At 49.2% G+C, this 14,912-nt stretch overlaps 1 protein-coding gene across 3 annotated transcripts in view; it reads right to left on the bottom strand.

Moving 5' to 3' along the window:
- Nucleotides 1–2,343: 2,343 nt before the first annotated feature.
- The window catches only part of FAM184B (family with sequence similarity 184 member B), a 101,901-nt gene continuing 89,332 nt past the window's right edge, over nucleotides 2,344–14,912 (bottom strand). For 2 of the 3 annotated variants that reach the window (XM_045508700.2, XM_010973018.3), the window contains 8 exons: nucleotides 14,745–14,898; nucleotides 13,322–13,485; nucleotides 10,853–11,025; nucleotides 9,465–9,611; nucleotides 7,441–7,558; nucleotides 5,799–5,903; nucleotides 4,764–4,963; nucleotides 2,344–3,479 (listed from right to left, as the gene is read on the bottom strand). In XM_045508700.2, coding sequence (XP_045364656.1) covers nucleotides 3,386–3,479; nucleotides 4,764–4,963; nucleotides 5,799–5,903; nucleotides 7,441–7,558; nucleotides 9,465–9,611; nucleotides 10,853–11,025; nucleotides 13,322–13,485; nucleotides 14,745–14,898 — 1,155 coding nt within the window. In that variant the 3' untranslated portion in view covers nucleotides 2,344–3,385. The other variant, XM_045508702.2, reaches the window with a different exon arrangement.

The following is a 14,912-nucleotide window of genomic DNA, read 5'->3' as shown; positions in this document are numbered from 1 at the left end:
TTCCTCCTCTGCTTCTTCCCTTTATTCAAAACAGGTGTTTCCCCTGAGAAGGGGGCAACCTGTCCTTGACATTGGACGCTGACCTGGTGCTGCTGCGGCATGTTACTTTGAATAGCCATAAAGTGTCTCGGGATACCAACCTCCTAGGCAAAGTTGCTCCGAGACCATGATAAAGGGAGACAAAACAAAACCACTTCACAATTTTAAGCACAGGAAAAAAACAAGGTCACTCTGCCACCTCCAGACATCAGACATCCTCCCGGCTAAAATAAGTGACCGACCCCTCCCCCTTCCTTTCCTTTTTAAATGACCGTTTATAGCTTTATGTCTGGTCTGCCCTCCCTACAGATAGGACTTAAGAAACCCAGTCAGAATTGCTTCTGCTCTCTGACAGCATCTGATCTAGCATGACTCTCCCTTCTTTACACTCTGCTTGAGATCGCCTGATCAATGCCGAAATCTTACAGTAGGTTCTAACACCCTCTTCCCGAGGAGCCCCACCATGCTTGATGATGAACACTCTCCCCTTCTCTCTCCAACAAGTAATAAACCCAACTTGTTTAACTCCAGGGGGGTTTCTGGTGCTTTCTGCATCTCTAACTTGGGGTGTGCCTCCTGGAGGACCCTACATGCTGCTATGGACTTTGTCTGAGACCAGGCAGTGGGATGGGGTTTGGAGACCGGCTCGCTCACTCTCCAGCTGGCAAGTAGGACCCATCCGAGTGGTATGTGAGAGAGTCATCAACACAAGGAGATGGTCCAGTTACCGAAGAGTACACCAGTGGTGCCCTGGAAAAGTGTCCCCGTGAAAGGGACTTTGTCAGCGCATGGCTTCAAACACTTGGAAGGTAAGGGGAAGTATTGCGTACAAGATGGCTGGTTATCACTGCCCTGTCTTGACTCAGCAGAGGGACAAAATAACAGTGTTTAATGGCCAAAGGCTGCTGTGAGTGCCTAGGGCATCGCTGGTTATCTCCTGCAGGTGGAGAACAGATAGCTGAGGAGCCAGGAGGTAACAGATCAAAACCAGTACTGCATCCTAGGGATGGTGGTGGAGATGGTTGCTACCCTTGGAAGTCTAAAGGACGCTAGGAAGGCATCCCTGTCATAGCCCCACTTAATTTCCCAGCCGGGCCCTTGCAGAACCCAGGCAGGTGCTGGAGAGTGAGTATATACCAAGTAGCCTCGATCACAACCGTGGTGTTAGATGCGGTACTGACATTGGAGCAGTTAGAAAGGGCTCAGATGTGTGGTGTGCAGCCTTGTGGGCAAATTCATTCTCTTCTACCCCAATTAAGAAACAATTTGCATTAGTGTTCCTTTCCAGTTTTGCTCCGGGAATATGTTAACTCTTCCTCCCTCTGTCAATTTAATAGACACCCTGAATAGATTTATCGTCAAATCCTATTGTTTCTCCCTCCTAAATCCTGAATCAGTTCACATCTCTTCATCTGTACTGTTACCTCTAAGCCATTCCCATCATCTCTAGACCACTCTGCTCTTGAGAGATTGACAGAATCAGATTATGCAAAAGAAAACAAGAATATTTTATCTATCAAGTTAAATTTCCTTGTCAATATTACCTACAGTGCAGAGAAGTAGAATTTCATGCACTGCTGGTGAAGGTGTAAATTGCTAGGGTCTTTCTGGTAATTTGGCGATATCACGCAGAAGACCTAGGCATGTATCCTTTGATGCTTTACTTCAATACTCAAGGAGTATGTCCTAAAGACAAAGTGGTAGAAGCATGCCAGGTTTACTTAGCAAAGATACAATTATTTGGGTATAATCTAGAAATTGAACATCTCTCACCGGCAACAAGAAAGAAGTCAAAACAGATGTGGGTCTCAGTAAAATTCTATCCCTGCAGCGGTATTACGGTGACTTAAAGGACAGCAGTATGAAGTGCAGCCTGCTTTGTTAGTCATCAGGAGTTGCATAGTGATGGGAAATATTTCAATAAACAAAAACAGAACTACCTGTTTAAAACACAAAACACAGACATAATCTTACAATGTTCACCCTAAGCAGGAAACAAAAGACACCTAAAAAAAATACTTGATACTGGAAAAGAACATGGCATGTAACACGGATAGTAACAAGGATTTGCATTTTAAAAATTACTGGACCATGAGTTTTGATTAGGTAGTATATTTGCCTTTAAATTGGGAGTTTGAGTTGTAATTGCATTTCTCTCAAAATGGCATAGTGCGTGAGCAGCTGTTTTACTGAAGATGATCTGACTGAGGTTAATGTGAACTTCCTATTTCCAAGTTCAGTCTTCATCTAATTTCACCCTTCTTTAGAAAATTAATACAAGTCACAACCATTTTTATTGCCCAGTTGTTCAAAGTTTTATTCAAAGAGCAAAGATTTGACAGTGCATAGAATAAATAGTTGTTTATGGGCCACCTGCTGGGCCAGCACCAAAGAATTAACATATTTTTCTCACTAGAAGTTGTATTGAGTCTTGTCAAATCGCACTGCTCTGTCAGAGGGTCAGACAGCTCAGTGTGGACTGCAGTGAGGTCACGCCCAGTTCTCTTTGACCTGCCGAGCACCCATGCAGTGGGGAAGTCACGCACCAGGGGGGCAAGACTAGAGATTCAGTAGAGCTTTGACTTCAAAGAACAGATAATCTAGAATCCTTCGCAAATGACCAAGTCGATGCTACAGTCTTTGAAACTGAGATGTATGACAGGGCAAAGCTCGGTTATTCACAGAAAAATCCTGGCAAAGCTTAATTGCAATTCATGATTGGTAGCGTTACCCATATTATTTTACTTTCCTTCAGAAAGCGCCTTTTGAGGTAGGTGTTATGCCCTCTGTAATCTACTTGTCCTGGACCTAGGAAGACAAAATACTTGATTCATGTATGCCAGGGTCTGCTACAGTCCATTCTCAGTAGTTTGGTTTTTTTTTAAATTGGCTTTCCTGGTTATTTTTGACCTTTGTTTATTCCTCTGCCTATTGAGGTTAGATGTGCACTTTGGAATTGTATCATTTACATAGGAGGACTTTTCACGTGAAGATGCCCAGCATCCTAGGAAAAATGAATCACTTTAAAAGTAGACCCTGGATATCACAAAGTCTGCTGTTCCACAAGGAACAATCTATGGACACTGGATATATTACATGTAGGTCATCAGTAACATTAACAGCGTTTTCCTGTGGGAGCTAATCTGGTAACACTGGCTTGTTTTATCTTAATGTCACAATGAAACAGTATGAAATGTTAATGCAAGAATTTGTTTTAGCCATACATGTAAATCATACTACAAGCAAGTTATTTGGTTGACTGGTTTTCTAGTTCATTCCCTCATTCAGATGTTTCAAAAGAAATGTTTTTCAAATGTCCTCTTTGTGATGTATCCCAAGGATCAGTTTAGAAAGAAAAATATTTGGTAAACCATTCCTGGTGGGCAGGGCCCTGTTTCTGCTGGATTTCTTTGGGCTGGGCTGTTTCATCATCTTGTGTCCTGAAAACAAACAAACAAATAAAAAGTTTCCTTACATGGTTTTGAAAATTAGTCAGTAAACAACTTTCAGTCAGTAAAGCCACCTTTTCAGGAGAAGATGACTGTTTCTTTACTCTTCAAAAGATACTAGAATGTGGTGGGCCAAGGGCCAAGGTTCGTAGCTAGAAACAAGCTGTGAAGGAGCGGGGTAGGGGTGGGGGGTAGCATCTGTTTTGAAAACAGGGTTCTCCATTGTTTCATTTAACACTAATGAGGCATATTTTGCAACATTTGCTATTTAAAACAATGTGAAGACAGCCTTAAACAGAGGTGTCCGAGAATGAGATGGACCCATGGCCAGGGTCAGGCGCCGGCTCTGGCAGTTCACAGACTGCTTGGGGCTTCCAGGCTCCCGTGTCCTCAGCTGTGAAACACAGGGCTGGACCTCGTCAACGACTGACAGGGGGTCCTTCCAGCTCAACACTCGTATTTGTCCAAATAGCCTTGGGAAAAGGAACACTTCAGAAGGAGCACTTTCTGAAATGCAAATTTCAAAGCCCAGAATTAAAGGTTATGCTCTGACTGGAAGGCTAAATAGGAAGAATTAATAAAGGGGGAAAAGCACACATTTCTGGAAAGGAAGCATGCTACGACGGTTTCTGGGAATATAAGGCAGTATCAGAGATCTCATGATCAACCAAACCCACAGATTAAGAGGCCTTAAAATTGCAAGAGTATACACTGTATCTTGAGAAATAACCCTAACAGTAGAAATACATTGAACGCGTCTGTGTCAGGTCTTGTGCTAAGCATGTCCTATGGATTAATTCCTTTAATGTCACATCAGTCTGATGAGGTAGCTGCTGTATTTTCATTTTAGAGGTAAGGAGACAGACTTAGAGAGGTCAAGTGAGCTGCCCAAAGCCACACAGCTAAGAATGAGGAGGACCAGAATTTGAATCTAGACTCAAGGCCAGATGATGAGAGTCCACTTCAATGTGACCCACCCTGAGGTGGTCAGCTAAGTAGTGATTCAAAGTCCCCTATCTAATCATCCATTAACAACAACAACAAAAAAAGGCTTTCTGGAATTTGGTATCAGGAATAGTAAGTACCTTTTCTAAAGAATGACCTATTTCCCATCTCTTACATAGTCCTCCTCTTTGGCTGGATTGTAATTTGTCCAAGGCAGGGCTTGTTTTGTTACTCTTCTATCTGCCCACGTACTGGGCATTTAACAGGTGCTGGAAAGGAACTCTGGTTTCCTCCTGTCTGGAAAAATGGAACCACAGCTTTGGCCCCTACCTTGTGGCAGTTTTCACATCTGGAGATGGGGTGGGTTTGTAGGGTCGGCCGCAGCTGGGGCCTGGGTCCAAGCTGGGCGACTTAGTTATCGGAGGGGCATTGATCCTGGAGCTCAGGTCGCCACTCAGGAAGTTCTTGGCATAGGAGGCGAGGTTTGGCACGCTGACCACTCGGCTGGGCACTTCCTCCATCTTCTTTTTCTGTTTGTAAGATAAGAAAGGCCTGTAAGTGCCACCCAAAAGAGGCATTATTGTAAAGTAAAGTAGATAAGGCCTGCCCAGCCAAGACTATATGAGCAAGGGAGCAATACTTTCATTTATACGCGTACATGTTATTTTTGAAAGCATCTTCTCCTCCAGTCTACTTTGTGTTTTAAAAAACATAGGTTCACAACCTCTTATCCAAAACTTTTGAAGACAAATGTGTTTTAATTTAAACTCCTGTTTTAGATTTGAAAAGGTCATATAACACACCCTGCAGAAGCTGGGCCCACCTTGTCCTCAAACACATTAATACTTCTGGAGTGAAACTTGCATTCGGTCACACTAAGAGGGAGATATAAAAGTTATAAATGAGCTCACATGAATTCAGCTTGGGTTTATAGTCTTATGAGTTATTTAAAAAATACACATTTTTTTTAGCACTTGTAGGATTCTGTGATAGCAGATGAGAGATCTGGATGTGAATTTTCTCACTGTAATAAATTCCAAAAATATAAAAGGAAAAGAAGTGAAGGATTCCTGCTCTTCCCTCTCCTTCCTATCACCAGTTATAGCCATTATTAATAGTGACACATTTATTTATTAAAACGTTGGAAAATACAAAAACTCCATAAAACTTAAAAATACACATAATCTGTCTAGACAGATATAAATACTGTTTGTTAATAATTTGGACTACTTCCTGTGGGTCTTATTTTCAATGAGTATTCCTCTAAATGTATGCCAGCCTGTTGATAAATAAGCTGCCATTACCTTCGGGAAAAACGAAACCAGCAGAACTGTGTAATGTGTTGCAACCTTTGAACTAATTTACCTTCATGGAAGGGGTCAGATACCCGGGGTGAGGATTGAAAGAGAAGGACCGATTCCGATGGGACATTGCACTGGGGAAAGCTGCGTAGTGAAATCTTCTCTCCTCCTGCGAAAACAATCGAGCTGAGTCTCAATGAGCCTGGCTACACAGCACTGGGTTTGACCTGAAGGAAGACGGCTGCGTGAGGGCGGAACACAGAGCAGAAGAAAGCCCGAGGGAGGGAGGGGAAGCCAGCGGGAATCAAGCTGCCACCCACTGAAGCTGTGAGGAAGCAGCTTTATTTCTGGGGCCTTGTGTCCCCAGTGCCTCTTGTAAAGGAAAGGGCAGGCTTGTTTGGAATGCCTTAGGGAAGTCAGAGATGCAGGTCGTCTTGGGATCTGACAAGAGTCTACTGCAGAAAGTGATTAGTTAAGGTGAAGAAAGAAAACAGCCAGGTGCAGTCTCTTATGTGGCCAGTCTCGTGTTTACATGCCATTCTCCACTTTTTTCCTTCCTGCTGTATTTTTTTTGGGGGTGGGGGGAGGTAATTAGTTATTTATTTCTTTTTAGAGGAGGTACTAGGGATTGAACCCAGGACCTCATGCCTGCTAAGCACAGGCTCTACCAGTTGAGCTATCCCCTCCCCCCATATTGTTTTATAGCAAATTCCAATCATTGTGTAACATGTGTAAAAACATCGGTAAGTATTTCTAAGAGATAAGGACTCTTTTTAAAAAAAAAACAATAACTACAACATCTTTGTTATACTCAGCAAACAAGCAATTCCTTATTAGTATTACCTAATTTTCAGTTAGTGGTTGAGTTTTCCTGATCATCTTGACACGAAACAGCATGACAGGAGCAGGAGGGTGGGAGGACAGACGTGAGACGTGTGTGTGTGTGTGTGTGTGTGTGTGTGTGTGTGTGTGTGTGTGTGTGTTGTGGGAGCATGTGAAGCTGCGCAAACCACTGTAAGACCATGGATTTTACTCTGAGGAAGATGGGAAGCCACAGGAGGTGCTGAACAGAGCCGTGCTGTGATCTGACTTACAGTTCTATAAGAGCACCTTGGTTGCTGTGAGGTGAGCATGGTCGGGTAAGGGTGGAGTGAGTGGGGAGACCAGCAGACTCTCCATGATGCACCTGAGAGGCAGTGGGACTTGGACCAACATGGAGATGAAGGTAGAGATGAAGGTACAGAGTGAAGGCAGAGATGGCGGGAAGTGGCTGGACTAGCTGTCCTGCCGTGGGCCACAGGGACAGGAGTGAGTCTATCACCCGGTGTCCCCAGAGCTGAATGTAAGCCACTGGGAGCTGGCTTACAACGAACTCTCAGCCAAAGCATGAAGCACAGGGAGGCCGGACCAGAGCCTCAAACAGCGGTCGAAGTGTGTGGAGACACGGGCGTGAGGTGCGAGCCAGTCTTGATTTCCCCAAGTTCTGTTGGTTAAAAAAACCAAACCAATATCAACATCAGGGGCTTAGGAGTAGAGTGATTTTTTTTTCCTTCTATTTTCCTGTTTTGATTTTGTTAGTGAATATTTTTTTTCATGTAATAGAAAACAACAAAGGATGTTTTGTAAGGGGGCTTTACAGTTATCAGAATGCAAGTTCCAGGCACTCAGAGGAGAGCCAGGCTAAAGCAAACGAACGCCAGCCTCACCGTGAGCTGCCTGATGACCTCCTCTCTCTCCTTCAAGCGGGTCCGCAGACGGCCTATGAGCTGAACGTCCTCCGGCCTGGACGCCCCCTTCCCTGGCTTCTCTCCGGAATCTTTCGGTCTGTTTCAAGCAGGCGTGCAGTTAGGCCCCAGGCCGCAATTACTGAACCGCGAGGAGGGAGAAGACGAGGATGCTGCTGTGCGCTTGGCCCCTCCACCCACTCGGTTCACGAACGTGCAAACGGACGCCCAGAGAGCTTGCCCAGGGCTACCCGGTGAGATGGTTGCAGAGCTCCAAGTGGAGCCCAGGACCCCACCTCCCAGTCTGATTTTGTCAGTTCCCCCAGGGCTGCAGGGCCCAGGTGTGCACACAAATGCCCCATTCAGTGGGGCTTCAAGAACCAGGGAGGTTTGGGAGAAGAAGCCAATGCGGGAAACTAAATTTCCCCACATCCACCAAGGCCAGCAGGTTATGTTAATAAAGATGTTATTATCTCCAGCTCCCACGTGGGAGCTCCAGCTCCCACGCCATCTGCTGGCGGCCAGAGAGCATGGCATGAGCTTATTCTGCAGAGCAGAGGGGCAAGTGGTACCCACCACAGCCCTTACAGCAACGTGAAGCTGGAGAGAAATAACTCTCCGGTCAGTGGGTCAGTGCAGGAGAGAGAGGGGGCGAGGGCTGCGGGTGATTACTGACTGTAGTTGGTGAGAGGCCAGGGCTTTGGGGTGAGATGAATTGGGCTCTAATCCCAGCTCTGCTTTTTTCTAGCTGAGTAAACTTGGGCATAGCATTTTGCCCATGAGCGCCTCAGCTCCTCCTTTAAAATGGGTGTGAAATTGGGTGCTATGAGGACTCAGTGAGATAATGCATTTCTGGCACCTGGTAAGTACCCATTAGATGGCAGCTGGTAAAATCTTCCACCCTGTATTTGGCATGATTTGCTTTGTACTAGAGACAGTGGGACAGTTTTTAAGAGCACAAGTTAAGGGTCAGACAGGTGACATTTAAATTTACTTAGTGCTGCTTGACCTGGTCTCCCTGTCACTGACCCTGATCTCCCAGTCTCTTCTCCTCTCAGCAGCCACAAGTGACCCTGTTAGAAGGTAAATCAGACCACGTCACTCGTGCTCAAAGCCTTGTACACCCAAACATCTTCCCGTTCAGTACAGCATTCTCTTCATCCCTCCCAGCTACCCCACCAACTCCAATTCCTACCACTCACTCTAGCACTCATTCCACTTCAGCCTTGTGGCTGTTTGGGCTCGTGAAGCAGGCCCCAGGGCCTTTGCACTTGCTGTTCTGGCTGCTTGGAATGCTCCTGCTCCAGATGGCTCCCTTCACTTCTCACCTCTTCATGCTCAAATGTCACCTACTTGCCCACCCTTGGCTCTCTCTAGGCACTGGTCCTGCTTTCCTTCTAGCACTTTCACCACCTGATATGAAGTTAAATATTTATTTGTTTGCTAGTTTGTCAGAATCCCCACCGAGAATTTGTGAGCACTATGAGAGCACAGTCTTTGTTTTATTCCCGATTGTAACCCCAGAGTCTAAAACAGTGCAAGGAACACAGTAGGTCCTTAATAAATATTTGTTGAATGAATAAATGAATGCATGCAAAAATGAATGAGGGGCCCTTGATTTCTTTATCTATCCATGGGAGTAACTGTCTTCTCCCTGAAGAACCATTAAGATTAAATGAGATGATGCATATCAGAAGAGGAAAATGCTCATTTAAAAAAAAAGCCTCAATCCTTCTGATTTCTTCCAAGTGTGAGGGTCAAACCAAACCCATGAGTCAGTGCTCATTCCTCAGATTCCCAGTGCCCTGCACGAGAGGGAAATGTGGTCTCATAAAAGGACAGGTGATTAACCATTCCAGTTTGCCCGGGACTGAGGCGCTCCCCGGAGCTCAGGACTTCTTGTTTCAAAACTGGGAGAGTCCTGGGGACAGTGAGATGAGTTGGTCTCCCTAATAAAAGGGTACAGACACTAATCCCTCCCACTCTGGGGCCAAGGCCTCACTTACTCAGTTTCCAGGGCAGCCAGCCGGGCCTGGAGCCTGGCCTGAGCGCTGCTGAAATCCGCCACCATGGCCTGCATCTCCTTCCGGTGTTCCTGGCGTAGCAGCTCCACCTCCTGGGCCCGCTGGGCCTGCTGATCCTCCTCCAGCCGCCTGCGGGGGTTGGGGGGGGATGGAAGCACACCTGGGCTTGCCCAGGCTCTAGGGATGGACCCTCTCAGGCACTGGGGTTTCCTTCCCCCTCTGCCGGGTGGCCAGGTTTGGGAGACAATGGGTGGGGGTGGTTATGAATCTGAGGTCAGGACACCATGGGAGGAGACCTGGGGTCCCTGAGCTGTGGAGTCCAGGATAAACCCAGCTTGTGGGACCCCATCTCAGCACCTCCCACCCCAACATTCCTTGAAGCATGGAGGGCAGCCTGCAGGGGGAGAGGGTAGGGGACAGCTCTGGAGGGGAGTCCCAGAAAACACTCCCTTTACTTGGGGCAGGTGGGGGCAACCAGAGGCTGAGATTCTGTATCAGAATTACCAAACACTGGGACTCTGAGACCTGGGGACCAGCAGTCCACTGTGGAAAAGCAGGGTGGGTGAGGGGTTAGGAGAACAGCATCCAGAGCCAGGCTTCCTGCAGCCTCCTCCATCACCTCCTAGCTGTGTGACCTCAGGTGAGCTACACTCTGCTCAGTGTCTCCACCTGTCAACAGTGGCTACCTTGTAGGGTTAGTGCAAGGATGAATCAGGTTAATCCATGTCCAGAACAGCCCGTGGCACAAAGCACATGTTCAACCATCAGCTATCATTTTTCTTAACCTTGAAGTGGGTCACAGACCAGCCTGGATAAACTAGTGATAGTGACCACCACAATTTACCAAGTGCCATGGTCAGTGCCAAGCGTTTGTGTAAGTTTCACTGCATTCTGCAACATCCCTGAGAGGAGCTGCTGCCTTCTCCATTTGACAGGTAAGGGCATAGTCAGACGGGAGGGGACTCCCCCAAGTCGCACAGCTAGTTAAGAGCACACAGCACTGTCTTGAGCTATTCCACTGCTCTGTCTCCCTAAGGCTGGTTTTGAGGCTACTTTTCGCATTGTTAGGGTGGATTCCATAAATTCCCTGATCTGTAGGGAAATAGATAAACCCCTCCTCTCTATTTCAGGGCAAATTCCCTGTGGTTTTGCGATCTAGAATTCCTACACCACTGATACTTTCCTTGGGTCACAGAAGTGACATCAGTGAGGTGCTGGCATATGAGGGAGTCTTTGGGAAGATGCGGAGGATGCGACCCAATCTTAGATCCCAGAGGCTCACCAAGGAGCAATGGAGGGAGTGGGGGAGGCGGGAAGGGAAGGAGGGAAGGAAGGAGGGAGGGAGGGGAGCTCTGGGGCCCCCGGCCTACTTGCGCTGGTCGCGGAGCTGCAGCGCCTCCTGCTGGTGCTGTTCCACCTCCGCCTGCAGCCGCCGCACCTCCTCCTTGAGCTCCGAGTTCTCCTCCCGGAGGCCGCATCCCTCGCGGGGCTCCTGCGCAGCAGCGCCCTTCGGGGACCCCGTCTGGCCGGGGCTGCCCGCCTCCTGGGGAGAAAAAGCGGTTTGCAGGAGGCGCAAGGGCAGACAAGGGCCACAGACGTGCTGCGGCAAAGACCCAGCCTGCGCTCCGCCCGCCTGGAGCCCAAACTGGGCTCCTGACTTTAGCAGCTCACGTTTAGCCGCTTAAAGTTTCCCTGCATTGCGAGTTGACCAAATCGGGGCCTCAGAAATGCCGGTGAGCCCAGAATGTGGCTTAAATGAAAACAGGCCCAACTCTCCACCTGCGTGCTGCTCCCAGGCGGAGGCCGTGCCGGCTGTCTCTCTGCCTACGGACGCTGACGGCCCTGCTGACATGCTGGCTTCCTCCACCAGCCCAGGAGCCGTCCTGGGAAGGACCTGTCTCCCCTTCGTCTTCCCAGTCCCATAACCCCGAGCGCAGTGGCTGGGATTCAGTAGGCGCCAAATGCACACCTGCTATGAAATGATGCTTGAATGCCAGTGGTTCAGACAGAAATACAGATTTGTCCGACATTAAATCAGGGGGGTCAGGGTCATTCCCTGATGAGTGAATGTCGCAGTTTTCAAGTCCAGGCAAACATGCCTGAAGGCTTGTGCATCTGTTCATTCCACACAAGGACTAAACAGGAGCGTGTGGCCCAGGCCCCGGACCTCTTTCTTCCTGCCCTGGGGTCTGCATGGTGTGGGACCCCCCTGAGCACCACCTGGCACTCACACCCTGGTTAGGGTCCTGTGAGGCCACCCCTGACTAATGGGAGAATGAGAAGGAAATCCCTCTGTCCTTGGCTGGGACAAATTTGAGAATTATTTCATGGGGCTCCTTAGAAGATCCCAGCGGCTGGAACACTGCTTACCTGCAGTGGCGGCCTCCTTGGGAACCCATCCTTCTACTGCACCCGCATCACTCCTGCTGCCTGAGGCTGGTCCTCCTTGTGTATGTATTTCTTCTCTGCGTGGGATATTGTGTGAGGCCTGGCTGTTTCTCCCAGAGGGTTCAGGGCTTCCCTCCAGTGAGGTGAAGGTCAGGGCTGGCGAGTGGATCACCAGGTATGGTCTCATCCACCCAGCCCGCTTCTCTATCCATAACCCTCGGGGGAGCCTGTCACTGTGGAGAGCCCAACATTGGACCCTCCAGCCACCAGCTGTCATCATCCCACAGTCCCCATCCCCTTCCACCGGTACAGGTGGCTCCCACTGGTCTAGAACACGGCACAGATCACGTTCCGTCTTCCATCTGCTGGACTTTACCGACCAGGATGATCTTACTGTGATTCACACTTGTTCATAATGCTCACGAAACATGAGAATCGAATTAGGTGCTCGGTACCACCAAAATACAAAATGAACGACCCCATGTTCCTGCGATCTTTGGCAGGGCTGGGACACCAACTAATCGTGGCCATTGGAAACCCTGGTGGAGACCCTACTGTGTGCAGAACTGTGTGCTGAGTGCGGGAGGCGGGGGTGGGGATGAGATGAAGCAGACATGGCTGCTCTCACGGGACTCCTGATCCAGGGAGGAAGGAAACAAGGACACCTGTGAAATGCCGGGTCCCTGACGGCATCAGCAGTAGGTGCCGGTGCCAGCTGAGCTGTAGCAACGGGAAGTGCTCCAGGGGCTCACAGGTGTGGAGGGGCCCCAGCGTGGAGGGCTGGGCTGGGCCCTGAAGTGGGAGGAGGGGTCCCAGGCAGGGGGCAAAGGCCCTGAGGGAAGGTGCAGAGCCCACGTTTAGCACAGAGGGCGATACGCTGGAGATTCGAACCACGGCCAGTGGCTGAAGGCTTTTCAGTGTCACACCCGGCATCTGGAGCTTACTCTGATGGGATTAGGGAGCCACTGAAGGCTCTACACAGGCGCGCTTTAGATGAGGACCTGAAGCCATCTGTGGTGGGCCGAGGAGAGAGGCCTGGGCTGTGAGGAGTCACTGCGCTCAAATTATGGACAGGTAAGGAGGGGGCTGAGTCTGACCAGAAAGTTCAAGGAGAGTCAGCATCTGGTGACAGAAAAGCAGCCCCCACCCATGGGAACAGGGAGGGCTGGACAGGGAGTCTGTCTGGGAAGGTGTTCGTGAAATCCCCTGCAGGCCCAAAGGAGTAACCCCGACGGGCTGTCTCCAGGCCTGTCTGGCACCAACCCCCTGAGATGCTATTGTATCTGAATCAAAAATAACACACTGCACTTAAAACTTAAAGATGGGAGGCTGCAGGCTCATCAAGTGTCCCCCAGGCCTGTGGAAGGGGAGGGTCTGCCCCATTTCAGATGGGGAGTAGCCTCACCCTGATTCTGCTCCCAGAAGGGTGTGGTATGGGCGGGGGCACTGACCTCTGCGGTGCTGGCATGGTCCTCACTGTCCCCGGGACTCGGGGTGATGGCCTGCCGCTGGCGCAAGCTGCCCAGGGCCCTCAGCTCAGCCTGCAGTGCCTCCAAGTCCTTCTGGTGCTCAAAGCAGGCAGCCCGCTGCTCCGACAGCTCCTGCCTCAGGGACTCTGCAAAAGGGAGAGCACAGGAGGTCAGGGGCATGGTGAGGCTGCGGTCTTCTCTGCCAGGACCATGGTCTCTGGGGTGGGCCGAGGGCACTGGTTTGATCTCCCCAAACTCATTTCAAGAGAACAGTAACAACAGTATCATGTGTAGAGCATTAACTCTGCTAAACCCTAGACAACTATTTTCACTTAAGCCCTACAACCATGCTCTCCAGGATCATCCTTCCCATCTGATGATGCGGGAAATGTTGACACTGCTGCCAACTCTTAAGGAGACAAAACATTCACAGGTTCTCCTCATGGGTATAACAAGGTCTTGGCTGGATTGTGGAGGCAGGAGATGACAGAGCTGACATGCGGTGAGCAGCACATACTGTCTAATAAAAACTCAACCAAGCAGCAGGTAGATCATATTCATATATAGAGGTTAAGAAAATGCTCTTCCCAGAATTCTCTTAAGGAGAGCCCTGTCTGGGTTTGAAAAAAATGTTAAAAAGAAAAAAAAAGCCAATACAGTCTTTAAAACTAGGCTGCAAATAAGGAGGGCATCTGTCTTGCTATTAAGAGTGGGAAAGAAGATGAGAGTAAAGGTAAAAATGAGGGAGAGCAATGATCTACAACAATGAGATGGATACTATTATTATTCCCATTTTACAGATAAGCAACTGAGTCACAGAGCAGTTAAGCAACTTGCCCAACGTCACACAGCTGGTGAGCATTAGAGCTGGGCTTCGAGCCCAGGCAATGTGGCTCTGGAGCTCTTTGCTGCCTCTGGTAACTTCCAGAAATCTTTGTGTGCTGGGTTTCTGCTGTGGGAACTGAAGAGGAGGCGAGTTTCGTGCTGGGGATAGCGTGGGGGCGGGGAAAGGACGCAGAGGAACGTGCAGGAGCCCGGAGGCCGAAGTCCCCGAATTTGCAGAAACCTTCAGAATGGAAACGAGAGGTTGAGGCCATCTCATTAAACTCTCCTGAAGGCTCAGAGATCTGGCTTATGTTCCGTGACGATGCTGCTGACGTTACCTGCACTCACTGGTCTCATGCTATACGCTAAGCATTTTAGATTTAACATCTCATCAAACCCATACAACGCTTCTATGAGTTCGGGACAAATGTGACTAAATTTTATAGAAAAGGAAAGTGATGCTGAGAGTGACCGGCCCCACAGCTCGCAGCCAGCTGGTGGCAGAGCCAGGAGAGCCACCCTGGCCCTTGCCCCTGGGCCCCACGCTGCCCCGGAGTCCAGGTGTGCAGCGGGCTGGTACCTAGCAGCAGCCCCTGCTGGGCCTGCACCCGCTCCAGCTCCCCCTGCAGCTCCTGCCGGGCCTTCTCCTCCAAGGCCTGCAGCTCCAGCCGGTGCGCCTGGTGCTGGATCTGAAGGCTGTGGCTGGATTCCTTCTTCAAGCGCTCCTCGGTGGCCTGTGGGCAAGAGC

Source organism: Camelus bactrianus, chromosome 2, assembly GCF_048773025.1.
Source record: "Camelus bactrianus isolate YW-2024 breed Bactrian camel chromosome 2, ASM4877302v1, whole genome shotgun sequence".
NCBI lineage: Eukaryota > Metazoa > Chordata > Mammalia > Artiodactyla > Camelidae > Camelus > Camelus bactrianus.
This window is presented reverse-complemented; position numbering and strand designations above follow the sequence as displayed.